The sequence below is a fragment of the Equus asinus genome, chromosome 26 (genome assembly GCF_041296235.1).
Source record: "Equus asinus isolate D_3611 breed Donkey chromosome 26, EquAss-T2T_v2, whole genome shotgun sequence".
In the NCBI taxonomy this organism is placed as follows: Eukaryota; Metazoa; Chordata; class Mammalia; order Perissodactyla; family Equidae; genus Equus; species Equus asinus.
In genome coordinates this window covers 38,842,061-38,855,820 of record NC_091815.1, presented here as the reverse complement: position 1 = coordinate 38,855,820, position 13,760 = coordinate 38,842,061, and the positions used below count along the sequence as shown (strand labels likewise).

The following is a 13,760-nucleotide window of genomic DNA, read 5'->3' as shown; positions in this document are numbered from 1 at the left end:
GCTAGCACAGGCAGTTACTTCAAGGGGTCAGGGAATGAGCCATGCAGGTATTTGAGGGAAGAGTCTTCTGGATGATGAAAACTGTGTGTGCATAGGCCCTGTGGTAGAAGTGTGCCTGACATGTTGAGGCACAGGAAGAAGCCGGTGTGGCTGGAGGGAAGTAGTAGGGGGTGAGGTTGGAGAGGTAATGGCTGGCCATGTAGGGACGTGGCCCTGCTAAGGACTTGAGCCGTGAGGTGGGACCTAGGTTTTAACAGGTCCATCTTGTTGCTGCATTGAAAATATATTGGCAGGGGGCCGGGGGGGCCGGGGCAGGATGATCTGACAGATTGGACTGCAATAGGAATGGGGCTCAGGCCCAGCTTGCTCATGTGGGTCAGGTGTCTGGCTCCTGCAGGCATTGCAGCTTGCAGCCTAGACGATGGCAGCCATGGGGGTTTACTGAAGGGGGAAAACTGGTTGGATCAAGCAGGTTTGAGGAACCGCTTGCATCTCTGGTTCCTCTGTTAGAAATGAGGGCTGGGGCATCAGGCAAGAGGTTGATGGATGATTAAACACCCTCGAGGACCGAGGGTATTTGGTGGAAGGAACACCACAGACAGGACTGGCGGCAGGAAGAGGGAAGCAGAGTGCTGCGCCCGACGAGCCGGTGAGCCTGGCCGGCCACAGCCCTGGGCTGCCGAGCCGGAGCTTGGATTTTATGACGGCCGTGGGGAGCTAAGGGAGCCGTGTGAGCAGGGTACAGGGACAGGGGAGGTGGGAAGGAGTCCTGGGGAGCTGCTGTGTCCTGGTGGCAGAAGGAAACCGAGGCAGGAGGGGGACCACGTGGGGATTGAGAACCAGAGCTCCTGCCTGCCCAAGGCTGTGTCTCTGGTCCCCTCTGGTCTGGGAGGCTGTCCTGGGTGGCTCGGAGAAGCTGAGCGCCAGGGGAAGAGGCCAGCAGGAATTCTGGTGAGGGAGCTTGGCCCTGGGCGTTCTGGGGAAGCAGGAGAAGGAGCTACAGAGGAAAAGGAAAGGGCCTTCTTCCCAAAGCTGGAGGAACGTCCAGTCTGAACAAGGCTGGGTCCCAGAGAAAGCCAGTCCTGAACCAGCTGGATAACGGGAAAAAGTTGCCGGGTAGCCAGAGGGCAAAGGAGCTGGGTGTTCTCGGGGGCGTGGGGGTCGGAAGCCTCCAGTTAGGCTGGAGGCATCTCACAGGATGAAGAGTGGCCAGGGAGCCTGTGGCACGTCCTGGGGGCAGCCAGTTCTCTGTGGCTGGCCTCCCAGCAGGAGACGATGAACAAACTGGAGACGTGGCTGGGACACTAACCTGAGACGAGGGCAGGCTTCCCAGAAGTGGGTATTTGAGCTGGGCCAAGAAGGCTGAATAGAAGTTTGCCAGGCAGAGAATCAGTGTTCCAGCCAGCAGAAACCAGCAAATGCAAAACCCCAGTGGTTGAAGGGGTTTGGGAGTGTTTGGAGAAGGGCGGGACTGGAATGCCTGGTGGAATGAGGACATAAGAAAGAGGAGAGGTGGGTAGAGACCAAACCACTCAGGGCCTCGAATGCCACGTCACAGGGCTAAGAGGGCCCTGGGGAGCCAGGGAAGGATTTTGAGCAAGGGACGGGCTGGGATCATGGGTGTTAAGAAGATCCCTCTAGAGCGAACTGGAGGACAGACTGGAGGTTGGGAGGTCAGGAGGAAGCCTGGGTTGGGGCCCCAGGAAGGGAGAGGAGGATTCAGAGAAAGAAACCAAAGAAGGTGGGGACATCTAGATTCCTTTCCTCCTGTGAGGCTGTAGTTGGAACGAGGGGCAGATTCCTGGGCCCCCTGGTACCCGGGTAGAGAAGGGACAGCAGTTGACACCACCTGCTAAGAAGAGGCTGTTTATAGACTGGGCAGCATATCTGAATGCACAGGGTTCCCGGGTGCGCCCTCTCCCGGGGCGCGCCTATAGCGCTTCCCCTAAATTGTCTCTACGCCCCGCTGCCCTCCCCGCTCCAGCCCACGAGCGCTCGCTCAGGAGACTCCAGTAAGGACGGGCCAATTTATCCCCTAGACGGGGAAGACCAGGGCCGGAAGGGGTCAGTGATCCTTCGAGGGGTCTACTTCCATTGGTGGGGGCAGTCTGTAGAGTCCGTGCTTCCACGGGGCTGCCTCGAAACTGCTGGCCGAGAGCCGGGAAGGGTCAAATAACCTCCGTTTCCATCTCGCCTTCCACCTTCTTCTTTTGCTTCTTCATCGCCGCCTCCAGTTCTGACACTTTCTCTTTGTCCTGGAAGGAGGGGTGGAAATAAGGACCCCGGTCTCCGAGCCCCTGGCGCCCTCCCGGCTCGGGACCAGGGTCAAGCATCCAGCTCACCTCCAGCAGCGCGCGCTGCACCGTGACCTGGCTGTACACCCGCGCCCCCTCCTCGGGGCTCACCGCCCGCAGCTCCTCCTTCTGCAGCGAGAAAAGCTGCGCGCCGGTCAGCACGCCCAGCGCGTCCACGGTCCTAAGCAGGGGCAGCGGGGGCGCGGTCAGGCCTGCCGGCCAATCACGGCTCAGGTTCCCCCAGCTCTACCAATCACTTCACGCTCGCCTAGCGCTTTGTCCAATCAGAGGCATGCTAGCTCAAGTGAGGGCGGGGCGCTGCTGAATCCTGAATTCCCACCCACCCATGAGCGCGCCCTGCGCAGGCGGTGCTGCACTGTCGAAGAGAGGCGGGACTACCCTGGAGACTCCAATCGGAGCCTGGAAAAACATGCCAATCACACAAATGAAACCTGCCATTCATTTTTGCAAACCAGACAGACCCTCTCTTTGGGCCAATCCTGGTTCCCCATGGTTTTCCACGCCCCCCCCCGGGCCAATCAGAACGCTCCGTCTCTAGCGCCCACGTCTGGGGGGGGGCCCCAGTCAGCACCCGCCCCACTCACCCGGAGCTAAAGCCCTTGGCTTGTAACCAGGCGCGGACCTCCGAGGCTCCGGAGTGCGGGCTGAGCTGCGGCTCCGGGGCGCGGGGCCCCGAGGCTGCACGACTGGGGCTGGAGCGGCCCTGGGACAGGCGCGCCTGCAGCTCCTCGTTGACACTGAGCATCTGGGAGAATTTCTCTGCAGGTGGGAAACCGGGGGGAGGGCAGACTCAGGGTGAAGGGTCCTGGGTCCTCTGATGGGTTGGGAGTCCATTTACTCTTTCTGAGCCTCGGTTTCCCTGCCTGGAAAGCGAGGACAAGGACTGCTCCTTCGAGGGGGTGCCCCCACCACTCACCTTTCTCTCTGGGGTCCAAGTTGTTGAGGCTATCGCAGCTGTCCCAGCGGGGCCGAGCCGGTGCAGGAGCCAGAGCCTGGGCTGGTGGAGGGGGAGTGCTACTCTCCTAGACAGAGGAACGAGAGGGTCATCTGGATCAGAGAGAGAACTCAGAGTCCGAGCCCCTCCTCCTTCTGGAGATAAATTTCTGAACTTTCAGCCACCTCCTCTGCCAGTGCCCTTAACCATGACGCCTAATCCCCGTGCCCCTGAACCCCCAATCTGGCCCCCAGCCCCTCTTCCCCCAAGACCCAGGAGTCTGCCCTGGCTCACCAGGCTGCGGGCTGGGCTTTGGCTGCAGACCCCCGGGGGCCCGGGGTGGGGTGTCAGAATATTATACGGTACGTATCCCTCCTGCCCCTGCGGGTCCCGAACCTTCCACCACTTGCGCCTGTCATCCAGGACCTGGGAGAGGTAAAGGGTGAGAGTTCAGAGCCTGTATCTGAAGTTAGGGCTGGATCCGCTCCAGCTCCCAGAGCCCCACTCCTCTAACCTCCAGCACGTCCCGCTGCTTGACAGACAGCTCGCTGCTGTTGCGGCCCTGGAAGTCGTAATTACATAGGACCCACTTCCCTGCCGGCTCTGGCTCCGGCTGGGGTTCAGCTTCTGGCTCCGGCTCTTGGTGACTGAGGAGAAGGGAGAGGTTTGGGGATAAGGAGGCAGCCAGCCACTCTGCTCTGGGCTGTAGGGTTTTGGTGTGAGCTGGGGTTAGAGCCAAGCAGGGCTCAAGGCAGGGGGCTGGGTTAATACTGTTAACAGAGTTTTGAAATTGGAATAACAGCTCGAATATATTGTGTTCCTTATGTGCCTGGCACCGTGTGGTAAGCTTATGCTATGGGTACTGGCATCACTTTCATTTTATAGATGAGAACATTCAGGCTCAGATAAAATCACTTGCCCCAGATCACACAGCTAGAAGCAACTACTATTTAGTGAGCATCTACTATGCACTGGGCTCATGCATAATGATAACCCATAGTCATTATAAAGGCTATAGTTAACACATATAGCACTTACTTACGTGCCGGACACTGTTCAAAGCTGTTACATATATTAGCTGATTGATTCTTGAGACAACCCTTGGTAGAACCAAGAATTTGGACCCCCCATTCTCTTCCTACCCCCGGACCCTCTATTATTGTCTCTTTTTTACAGGTGATGAAGTGGAGGAACAGTGGTGCAAAGTCACACGGTGATGTAAAGGTCACAGAACAAGAAAGGCATAGCTGGCCTGGGACCCAGGCAGGCTGGCCCCAGAGTCCGCGTCCTGAGTAATTCTGCCCTATTGTGCATGCTGCTGGGTGTGACTCTGAGCTCTGCCACCACTATGAGCTCACAACTGCTAGCCCGCACAACCTCATAGACTTCTCACTCATCCAGGAGGGGATTATCATTATTCTCATCTTCCCTGCAAAGTAGTGGAGGTGCAGAGAAGGTGAGGGTGTCAAGCCCAAGATTCAGAAGCACAGTGGCAGGGGGAGGGAGTTCTGCAAGACCAGGCAGCTGAGGGCGGAGGGAGAGTGAGATTTTGGCTCTGACCCCCGGTAAGAGGGAGCCCAGCACGGATCAGGCCTACCTGTGCAAGGGAGAGGGGGGGTCTTCAGGGCCGTGGCGCCCCCTGTGTGGGGCCGGCAGCTCCCAGCACGCTGCGCCTGCTGAGACCCTCTGCCCCGGCCCTCACCCAGACCCCCCTTCTGCTCTTCCAGCTTTGCTGCTTGTTTTCTTCTCATCCCTCTCAGCTTGCCTCCCATCCACCTCCGACTGGTCCAAGGACCCTAGCCCCTTCCTCCCCCAGGACCCAAGAGTCTGCACCCCCATTACTTGGTGGAACCACATACTCTGACCCCGAGTTCTTTCCTCCCCCAGAGACCCAGGAGCCCAGGTCTCAAGCTTTAATTTCCTATTCCTTTTAACCCTTAAAGGCTCCTAGGCTGACACTCGGCAGGGACCGAGACCATTGCTTTAGAGCCTTGTGAAAGTGAGGGTCCAGTCTCCCAGCCTTTACCTCTCTTGGGGGGCCCAGAGATACTACCACTCCCTAATTTTCCCAGAAACCTGCCCCTCGGCCCTGGAAGTCCCAAGCCTGCTTCTCTGGGTCTCCAAAGTCCCAGCACCAGACTTGAGCTCTTCTTCAAAGCCCAGATGTCTAATTCCACAGCCTCTTCCCTCCAACACCCAGGGCTCTGTCCTCTAAGGGACCCAGGCAGGGAGCTTCCCAGGCGCTGGGAAACCAAACCGCCTTCTTCCAGCCCTTTGGGGACCCAGGCCTCCAACCTCTCAACTTTACCCACTCCCAGCCCCCTCCTCCCTTAGACCCTGCAATCTAAGCCTCCAGCTCCCTCCTCCCCTGGACCCAGAAGTTTTGGCCCCGCCCACTCCCTCCCTGCTCCTCCCCCCTTTCCCAGCCCCGGCCCCGCCTCCTCACCACCTCACCCACCTGCGAAGAGCCGGGAAGATAGAAGAAAAAAAGACAGGAAAAAGAGGGGCAGAGTCAGCGCTGGGAGCCCCAAGGACGCACCCCTCCTGGACCCCACCTTCCCTGCCCTGGGGCTGACACTCACCCATTGACAGCGACCTGGGGGGCGCTTTGCTGCAGGAGATAAGAGGGCAGCAGGTCAGGTGGGGCCAGCCCCGCTGTGTCGCCAGGCGGAGCCTGCTGCTCCCCTTGAAGCCTTTGCCTTACCTGCCGGCGCCGCCGCTCATGCTGTAGCTGTTTCTCTACTGGGTCCTCCCAGGCGCGGCCCTGTGGGTCAGTAGCTGGGGGTTCCCAGCCGCTGTAGAAGTTGGGGCTGTATGGGGGTCCCTCCTCCGGGGGCAGCTCCAGCCTGCGACCAAGGACCGGGCCGAGGGCTCAGGGATCCTGGTCCGGTCCCAGACTTAGCCCTGCCATTAGCTTCACTATGTTCTCCCCTTTCCCCTAAGTCTCGCTCTATCCCAGCTATTCTAACCTCGCCCCTTTCTGCCAAGCTCTGCCCCTGCCTCCAAGCTCCACCCACGACATTAATTATATTTCTAAATACAATGATTCCACGCTAATGCTCCGCCCCAGCCTCTAAATCTCACCTCTGATTCCAAACTGGGTTTCTAGCTACACACATCCCCTCCCTGGTTCTGCCCCTTCCCCCTTGATGCTCTCGGTCTCTAAGCGCACAGACTTCATTCCCTTTCCAAACGCACAGGACAAATCTTTCATAAGCTCCCCCCCTCCCCCGCTCTATTCCTCTAAGCCCCGCCTTTGTTCCAGTTGGATTGTCTGGTTCAGTCTTAAACCTCTCCTTACGATACCTTCCCACCTTTTCTCCAATCGTACGCTGGTATTTGTTCTAGGTCCCACCTGCTCCTCATTGGCCACACCCTCCCAGCTAAGCCCCGCCTCTGACTCGTCCCTCCCAGTCATACCTTCTTTCCAGTCACCACGCCCCTGCCTCCCAGCCCCGCCCCAGTTACCACGCCCCCTGCCTCCCAGCCCCGCCCCTCCAATCAGCAGGCCCCTGTCTCAAGTCCCGCCCCATCAATCACCACGCCCCTGCCTCCCAGCCCCGCCCCTCAATCACCACGCCCCTGCCTCAAGCCCCGCCCCTCACCCCGGGCTGGTCCAGGAGTCCCCCAGCGAGGTCCAGAGCGCATTTTCTCGTGGGGTGACATTGTCGCGCAGCAGCGCCACGGCCTCAGATGTCAGGTGCGGCCGCCGCACGCCGCTCGCGAACTGGGGGCCTCCTGTCGTGTCCACAATCTGCCAGGGGAGTAGGAGTGGGCACGCCATCAGACCCTCTGGAAGTCAAACCCCGATTCCTCCCGCTGCAAGGGGGACCTGAGGGCAGGGGAGCAGGGAGTCTGACCATTTGCAGAGGTCCGAATAGGAAGTGCAGCAGCTCCGGGGAGGAGGGGTTGGCGATGTTGCCGCGCAGCCGGGCCTGCGGAGCGGGGAGGTGCTGGTATCAGCGCGCGGACGGGCCACATTTGTGCCCCGCCTGCCCCCCGACGCCCGGGTCTGGACGCGTCCTCACCAGCAGGCTGAAGGCGTACTTGATTTTCTGAAGCACGTCGGTGTACTCAGCCTCCGAGGGCGGCTTGGCCCGCAGCGTCAGGAGGCCCTCTATGGGTGGCCGAGGCAGGCGTGGGGGTGGGGGCACGGGGGCAGTGTCAGACAGGGTCAGAGGGAGAGGCAGAGACTCGGTGAGACCGCGATGGGGAGTCAAAACTGGCAGGGGGGCTGGGGGAGAACCTAGGGATTGGGAGGACATTGGGGAGTGACCGTGGACGTGCAGGATCCCACTCCAGGCACCCCTCACCCCCGGCCTCCCGGCGCCGGGTCCTGCGGCCGCGCTCGCGGTGCTCCAGAACTCGGGCAGCTTCTGCAGACTTCTGCAGCTTCGAGACGAAGCTCTCCACGTCGTCGAACACGTGGTTCAGGATGTCCTAGGGGACAGAGCAGGGGGGACGCCTGAGTCCCGGACCCCGACCGTCAAGCCGAGAGCGCATAGACACGCTCCCAGGTCAGGCCACACCCTGTGATAACTGTGCCTGTCCCCATATTCCAGCTACCTACGGCCGGCTACCCCCTCGAGAAGTCTGACCGCGCCCCCAGAGCCAAGCCCCATCCCCCGATGTAAGACACACCCCGGAGCCGGTCCCGCCTCCACCCTAGCCCCACCCCGCTCACCACATCCCGCTCCGCCTGCAGACTGGCCAGGTCCGGGCCGCGGGGGCCCAGGTCCGGGGAGGCTGGGTCAGCGCCACTAGAGGTCGCCGCCCCGCCGGGCCTCCGCGCCTCCTCCGCCTCAGGGATGGGCTCCACCTGGGGTGGCCCGCGGCCCGCGCCCGACTCCGCCGTGCTGATCATCGCGCGGACCGACGGGCGGCGCTGCAGGGGCGGGGTCTCGGCGGCCGGCGAGGGGCGGCGCTGCAGCTCCTCTTGCGTGGCCCTGTGGTGGCAGAAGGGGAAACTGAGGCTGGGTCCACCGGGGCTGTCCAGTGAGGGGAGAAATTCGGGACATAAAACGGAGACACTGTGGCCCAAAGGAGTCAAACCCAGGCTCAGAGCGGTAGGGAGAAATCCGAGATATGGGGAGAGGGAGCACTTCTTTAGAGGGAAACTGAGGCCAGAAAGAGGAGAAACCAAGGACCAGAACCCGGATAAGTAGAGTCTTGGAGAGCGGGTGCACTCGTCTGGGAGGTACACGGGAGACTTGAACCCGGCTTTGTTTGACTCCCTTCAAAACTCATTCTGCTCTAGGCTAGTGTGGTTCAGCCCATTTCTCGGATGAGGAGACTGAGGCCGAGAGAGGGCCTCCCAGGGACCCTACCCGTCCTCACTTCTCCACCGTTTCCAGCCCAGGCCCTCACCTGAGCGCCGCCGCTCGGCGCTCCCCGCGGCCGGAGCGATAGTTGTGCAGGGCTCCCTGGATGTCCTCCCGGATCAGCTCCGCCTGCCAATCACGCCGTCAGGCCACGCCCCACGCCCCACCCACTGGCCGCCCCCAGCCACGCTCCGGATCGATTCCTTGGCAGGGCCCCTCCCCCCACCACGCCCAGTCATCGCTCACGCACGGCGCCCCCGCACGGCCACGCCCCAGCTTCACACCCTCGCCCTACGTCAGCCCCTGCCCTAGGCCACACCCCCGGCCACCGAGGCCCGGCCAGGTGGCTCCTCCCCCGTAGAGCACGCTCGCCCCCCATCCTAGTGCTGGCGGCCCCCCAGCCCCTCTGTCCTACGCTCAGTGCGAGTCCTTGACCTCCGTCTGCACACCGCCCTCCCACTCTATCTCGGCCCTGTGTCCAACCTGTCCTCGAACCCCCTCCCTTCCAGAACTTTCCAGGTCACGCCCCCTCCTCTGGGCCAGACCCTGCCTTTGCCCCACCGCCGGGTCCCTCCTTAGAGGCCCCGCACCGTTTCGCCGCCAGCTGGGGACTCTGCCCAATTCCAGCTCCTCCCTCTCCCCCCACCCAGCCCGCCCCGGAATCCGCGGGGTCCCAGCCTTGTCCTGGGCGGCGGCCCTCCGCCCCCCGCGGTCCGCTCACCCCGAGACGCAGGCCCTGGAAGAAGTGCACGTCGGGCTGCGCGCGCTCGGGCTCCTGGCACACGAGCAGCAGCAGCGAGCGGCTCCGGCCGGGCGGCAGCACCGCGTCGCAGCGCACGATGGCGCCCAGCGGGTACGACTCCAGCTCCTCCTGGGGGTGAGACGGCGGGTAAACTGAGGCCCGGAGCCGTACTACTAAATGGCGACAGACAGGCCCTGCCCAGGGCAATCCCACGAGGTTAGGGGTTAGGGATAACACCCCTGTTTAATAGATGACACTCATAAGGCTCAAAAAGGGGGTCCCTTGCCAAAGTTCCCAGAGGATGGACGTGCGGGGGCCGAGATTCACACTCTGACCCCCGACGTCCCTAAGGCCAAGCTCTCCATGCCTCGCCAACTCGGTCCGGCTGCTCCTGCCCCCCACCCCCCACGTGCCCCCTGAGACCTTGGAGAGGGGGTCGAGCAGCGTGACGTGGTCCGGAGACACGCGCAGCATCATCTCCTGGGCCCAGACGCGGCCCTGGCTGTCCATGACGGCCAGCTTCCGTGAGGCGTCCTCCACTGTGTGCACGCCATCCTCCTCACCCAGGCAGAACGTCACCAGGTGCTGGCATGCACCGCAGAGAAAGCAGTGAGTCCCAGGATGAAGCCAGGTGGGCTCAGAATCCCTTGGAATCAGCCTTCCAGCCTGCAACTAACCACACCTCCTCCGGGAAGCCTTCCCTGATTACCTGCTCCACCCATTGGCGCCTCCTCCTAATACCCTTTATTTCTTTCATCAGAGTAACTAGCACCTGGGTCTGTCTTCCCACCGAGACTGGAGGCTCCTTGAAGGCAGGGAATGGTCTGGATTACCTCTAGTAAACCTATACCTATATCTTCTAAACTCCTCTGCCGTCATTAGAGCTCCTGGCAGCCTTTGCTGGTACCTCCGGACGAGTCTAACCCCTGCTCATCTGAGAACATCTGATTTATCCCTGTGGCCCGACTGTCCAGCACAAGAGCTGGTCCGGAGGAAAAGTTAGCAGATTCGAGAGGAACAGAGTTCCTCTACTCAATAATCACGTCTGAGGCGAGGCACAGGAAGTCCATTTTGCAGATGACCAAACTGCGTTTCCCAGGTTCTTTCTGCTTGGAGGCCCAGCTGCTTTCAATCCACCCCAGTCCACCCTCTTGAGGCCCAGGTTCCTTCCATAAAACTCCCCTTGGCAACGCGGACCCCAAACTCACGTTGACGGGATACTGGGAAACGTCAGCCATAACCACAGTGGAGTAACGCTTCCTCTGCTCTGCGGGGGGCGGGTGGGGTGGGGAGAAGAATGGACCTGGGAGTCCAGGCCCCAGCCCCTCCTCCCTCGGACCCAGGGGTCCAGGCCTCCAGCCCCTCCTCCCTCGGACCCGGGGGTCCAGGCCCCCAGCCCCTCCTCCTTCGGACCCGGGGGTCCAGGCCCCAGCCCCTCCTCCCTCGGACCCGGGAGTCCAGGCCCCCAGCACCTCCTCCCTCAGACCCACTTTCATCCTGGGGTTTCCTTGCCACTAGACTCACCATAGATAGACTTGGCACTCGGTTTGGGGGCAGCTTCTGGGCTGGTAGAGGAAGAGAGGGGTGAGAGGGGCCATGGGAACTGGGGGCAGATCTTGGGGGTTTCAGATGCCAAGCAGACCAGCAATGACTTGCCATGGAGGGTTTTGAGCAGGGGAGGGCAGGGCCAGAACTGGGCTTTGACAAGACAAGTAGGGCAGTGGTACTGGGTAGTGGTGGGGAGTGTGGTCTCTACGGTCACACAGAGCTGGGTTTGAATCCCCTGTCAGCTGCTGCCTTGCTATAGACCCTGGGTAGGAGACTTAGTCTCTCCTGCCTCAGTTTCCCTTTCTGTAAGATAGGGATTAGTTACCCTAGAGCCTCCATCTGGTAGGGCTGCTGGGCGACTTCCCTGAGATGACGCAGTTGAAGTCCTTCACAGCCCCTATGACTGTTACCTTATTATGATGATGCAAAGGGCTTAGCACACTGCAGTTGCTCAATAAATGGGCATTTTTACAATAGCATTCATATTTGGAGTGGACGGAGAGTTCTCTTGTTCTCCTCCTGCCCCCATGGGCCAGGCTCTTCCCAGCTAAATCCTTGTCTGTCTCCTCCTGCCCTCGACCTCCCCTTCAAGGTCATCTCCAAGAAGAGTTCTTGAGTCCCCATTTCCACAGAAATAACAGAAGCTCAGAGCTCGGGTGGGGTCAGGGATGAGGGATGAGAAACCCTTTCAGTCAAACTTCTTGCTCCTCATCCTGCTCCTGCCAGTCAGATCTCCCCGCAATTTGATTACCTCTGGTCTGGGGAACTCACTACCTCCCGTTTTCCATGCAGCTATTCCCAGGCGTCTCTTTTTTCCTCTCCCTGCTCACTCCAGGAAACTTGAACCTTTGTTATAAACAGCTCTGATTTTTTAGCAGAGGGTCAATATTTAATAATAAGATAACTATAACAATTGTAATCGCAGTTCCCACGAGTGGAGCACCTGCTGTTGGTCAGATTCCCTGCTAAACGTGCATTATCCTATCAAACTTTCAGAATTGTTCCTGTTTCTCATGGGAAGGCCTGGGTCTCAAAGGGTCACGCCACTGCTGAGTGTTAGTGTCTGAATTTAAACCCAGGTCTGTCCGCGCGGCAGTGGGAGCCCCAACTACAGGCTGGGCAGGAAGGCAAGCAGCTCAGGCATCCTACTGAGTGTCCAGGCCTGGCCTGCCGTAAAGGCCGCCTGCCGGTGTTGGGGAGAGGGCAGAGGTGGGAGGTGTGGTGGGGCTGGGGGTGGCTGGTGGGCGGGGGGCACTTACCCAGTGGTGGTGGTGCTCATGGTGCCGAGAATGGGGAGCTCTGCCACCTGGAGGTGCCCTGGGAGCCAGCAAAAGGGTGAGGGCCTGACCTGGCCTGTGGGGCCTATAATTCCAGGCCCCAGCCCCTCCTCCCTCAGACCCAGGACTCCAGGCCCCCAGCCCCTCCTCCCTCAGACCCAGGACTCCAGGCCCCCAGCCCCTCCTCCCTCAGACCCGGGAGTCCAGGCCCCCAGCCCCTCCTCCCTCAGACCCAGGACTCCAGGCCCCCAGCCCCTCCTCCCTCAGACCCGGGAGTCCAGGCCTCCAGCCCCTCCTCCCTTAGACTTGGGAGTCCGGGTCCCCAGCCCCCTTCTCCTTCACACCTGTACGTTGGCCCCCAAAGCCCTCAGGGATCCATGCATTCAGTCCCCTAAGCTGTGTGTACCCCACCTTCCTTCCTCTACCAGGGATCCAGGCCCCCAGCCTGCACCTTCTCAGTGGCCCAGAAGTACAGGCTGAGAGCTCCTCTTCCCTAAGAACCAAAAGCTTTGACCCCAAGTCTCCTCGGAGAGCTACTTGTCCCGTTCCTCAGCCACTGCGGCCCTATACTCTTCCTTTTGCTCTGAGGTCCAGGCTCCCAGCTCTTACCTTTCAGGACTCAAGAGTTTAGGGCCGCAGCCTTTCCCGGGTCTGCCCCCAGGAGTCCCGGCCCCCTGCTCCTCCTCACCCCTGGGAGTCCCCTCCTCGCTTGGCCCCTCCTCACCTGCCCCGCAGGCTCCGTCAGACAGGAGGCTCGCTCCCTCTCCTCAGCTCTCCTCTCCTCTCCCTCCCAGGCCGCGGGCCCCACCTCCTGCTCCCTCCTTGGGCCGCCGCCTCTGCATACCTGAGCGCTCACCTGGCACCGTCACCTCCGGGGTGGCCCCTGGGTGGGGCTGGCAGGAAGGCCCAAGTGGGGTTGGGGACAGCTGGGGACGACCTCAGGGGCCACGATCGTCTCCCTCATGACAACGCTTGAACCATAACAGCAACAGTAATTTGATGTCACCCTTGTTCACACATCAGAATCCAGAATCGAAAGCTCGGTGTTAGGTACGCCCTTCCAGTTCTCTTAGCACGTCTGGAAGTCGGGGGTTTGATTTCCACTGGTTCACAGTCCAAGAGTGGGGTGGTCGATGTGGAAGGGTGGCTTTGAAGCTGGGGGCTGTCTCTCTGTCTCCAGGGCCGGCGAGTGTCCCTGCTGTGTGCACACCTTCTGCTCTCGGTTCCCGTCTCCACTGTGCCCTCACCCCCGCCCCTCCCCTTCCCTCTTCCTTTGGAAAGTTCCCTCCACACTCCCCTATTATGACGGTAGCTAAGATTTAACCCAGTGCCCGGCAGAGCTCCAGCAACTGACAGGCTCCTCAGGCATGAAATCTCCTTTACGGTCCTTCTGAACCAAATTATACACGTCGTTTCTTCCCAAAACCCAGTGAGGTGATTGTTGGGGTCTCCATTTCACACATGAGGAGACTGAGGCCCATAAGGGTTACGCAGCTTGCTCCGGGTTCCCCAGGCAGTGGGTAGTGGCAGTGTCAGACTCCAAGGCTCAGACCTCAGAGAGCAGAGCAGGGGATGGATGGTCGCGCCCACTCTTAGCCTTTTTGGTTGTCAGTGATCCCCACC

General features: G+C 60.7%; 1 protein-coding gene across 6 annotated transcripts; it reads right to left on the bottom strand.

The window, feature by feature from the left end:
* Positions 1-1,850: 1,850 nt before the first annotated feature.
* EPS8L1 (EPS8 signaling adaptor L1) lies at positions 1,851-13,371 on the bottom strand. 6 transcript variants are annotated; one of them, XM_044759205.2, is made up of 20 exons: positions 12,994-13,371; positions 12,120-12,177; positions 10,837-10,877; positions 10,521-10,579; positions 9,736-9,897; positions 9,292-9,441; positions 8,617-8,699; positions 7,934-8,195; positions 7,563-7,689; positions 7,278-7,366; positions 7,110-7,184; positions 6,855-7,003; positions 5,954-6,095; positions 5,832-5,860; positions 3,764-3,896; positions 3,544-3,675; positions 3,232-3,337; positions 2,900-3,074; positions 2,343-2,475; positions 1,851-2,255 (listed from the first exon to the last, which is right to left on the bottom strand). In XM_044759205.2, the coding sequence occupies exons 2-20, from the start codon at positions 12,137-12,139 to the stop codon at positions 2,169-2,171; spliced, it is 2,154 nt and encodes a 717-aa protein (XP_044615140.2). In that variant the 5' UTR covers positions 12,140-12,177; positions 12,994-13,371; the 3' UTR covers positions 1,851-2,168. The 6 variants fall into 6 exon arrangements, with proteins under 6 accessions (XP_044615140.2, XP_044615139.2, XP_014712135.3 ...); XM_044759204.2 differs by having other exon boundaries at positions 12,982-13,095; XM_014856649.3 differs by lacking the exon at positions 12,994-13,371 and adding an exon at positions 12,862-12,975.
* Positions 13,372-13,760: the final 389 nt, after the last annotated feature.

Bases quoted from the DNA above. Each gene is read 5' to 3' on its own strand.
- EPS8L1 (XM_044759205.2), bottom strand. From the start codon at position 12,139: ATGAGCACCACCACCACTGG. The intron at 10,878-12,119 runs GTAAGTGCCCCC...TTCCTCTACCAG, and splicing joins ATGAGCACCACCACCACTGG to CCCAGAAGCTGCCCCCAAAC. The intron at 10,580-10,836 runs GTGAGTCTAGTG...CGCCCCCCGCAG, and splicing joins GAGTGCCAAGTCTATCTATG to AGCAGAGGAAGCGTTACTCC.